This window comes from Mesitornis unicolor, unplaced genomic scaffold (genome assembly GCF_000695765.1).
Source record: "Mesitornis unicolor isolate BGI_N332 unplaced genomic scaffold, ASM69576v1 scaffold46759, whole genome shotgun sequence".
NCBI classification, from domain to species: domain Eukaryota; kingdom Metazoa; phylum Chordata; class Aves; order Mesitornithiformes; family Mesitornithidae; genus Mesitornis; species Mesitornis unicolor.
In genome coordinates, this window is record NW_010210228.1 from 8,813 (window position 1) to 10,485 (window position 1,673).

Consider the following 1,673-nt stretch of genomic DNA (forward strand, 5'->3'; position numbering starts at 1 on the left):
AAGAAGTACTACGTATTTTTCCCACAATACCATTAACCAGTCTGAAATAAGTGCCTGGCTAAGCAACGACCCTACCAAAGACCGCATGGAAATCACCAACTTAATTCCAAATCAGACTCTGTCGGTGAATAGTTTAGATGTTTTAGGGCCGTGCCTAGTATATGGTACTGATGCAGAGGCTATTTACGTGAACAGACACCTTTTTGCATGAAACAGCTCCAATATCCCTTTTTCGTTATCAGCGTGTGGGGGAGGAGCCTACAGCTTGATCCTGGTACTGTGTAAGAAATGTGAGGTACCTCAGATTCTGAAAGCTGTCACTCATTATTGATGCTCCAGGATGGGTAACTGATTTCTTCCCTGATGCCTGTTCTGGTAAGCAGCAAGGCGACTAGGCCAAGATACTTGCTGTAAACTGATGTCCTAATACATGTGCATGTACAAAGTTGGGGGTTTTATCTGTAAAGATATTTTCCAAGTATTAATTCTAAGGCCAAATCATGGGGTTCTTTGAAATTCTTTTTATGTCACTTGAGAGATGTTTTTTTTTAATCTGAGTTTTTTTACATATTTAGGGGACATAACTTTTTATGTTGGTTTATTATAATTGGAAAGGAAAACTATCAAAGCTGTGAAACACGAAAGGATCTATAAGAACCTTAGTATTTTGCAACATTATTTTGGATTATTTACAGCTTCAGCATGGATGCTGCATGTTAAAACTGGATCTTGATAATGTGCAGGTAACCCTGCAACAGAAAAGTGTTTTTATAGTTAAGAGGTCATAACTGACAGATGTGTTTTCTGGTGTGAGAATAAGACTTTCTAAACTTGAGACATAGTCTTTGTCACAATCAAAATTTCACAGCTGATCTGTTGCAATCTTTGAAAAGTTAAATTTTATGAGTGTTGTACCTATGTATTTGTTGCAGAGAACCCTTTCTCTTTTTAATAAAAAGTTTTGCACAAGAATACTGGTCTGACTTAATCAATTAGTTCAAATAGATGTACTTGTCATCTTTGCAAGAAGGTGAATAACCGTAAATTATTAGGACTGATGCTGGGGCTCTAATCTGAAAGATGGAGGAAAGCCTTGGGGTTTGGAGAGCAGCAGATTAAGGTTTTACGTGGCATTTTCCATCAAAATTGCTTTAGAGTGTACTTCACTTCCAGACTGGGACTAACAGAGTTCTTCATCTGTTGTGATGAAGATGCCTTTACCTAATCTGAATTTCCTGTCCATCTGGCTGGAGGTGGATGGTGTGCTGGGGACAGGGCAGTCCTCTCTTCATATAGGAATGCATGGAGCTCCTAAGGGGTTCGTTAGTGCGGCTCACGTTTTACTTCCCCATTTGTTTGAAAGAAAACGCTCTGTCTGAAAAGAAAACCGGTCGAGGTGCATCTGAGTGAGAAAAGATGGGATTTTCCTTCTTGGCGATTTACACGGGTTGGTCGGTAACGAGTCTTTCGTTCAGGTATTAATTTTTCTCTGCATGAAAAAAAAATCGGTATTTAACCTTAGAGCTCGGTGCTGCCACAGCAGTGCCTGAAACCTGGCAGTGGGGGGGAGGTAGTGGTGACTGCTCTTGTAGTGGGTGCCCGGGCTGCCTCAACCAGGCTCGTTCAGGCACTGCTGAGGCACGGCCAGGACGCCTCAGCGCCCTCCCTCTCGG

At 41.5% G+C, this 1,673-nt stretch overlaps 1 protein-coding gene across 1 annotated transcript in view; it reads left to right on the plus strand.

Moving 5' to 3' along the window:
* The window catches only part of NUP43 (nucleoporin 43kDa), a gene marked incomplete at its 5' end in the record, with an annotated part of 8,448 nt that extends 8,237 nt beyond the window's left edge, over positions 1–211 (plus strand). Inside the window, one exon of the mRNA XM_010193111.1 lies at positions 1–211. This exon is cut by the window's left edge and continues 3 nt beyond it. Within this exon, the coding sequence (XP_010191413.1) occupies positions 1–211 (211 nt within the window).
* Positions 212–1,673: the final 1,462 nt, after the last annotated feature.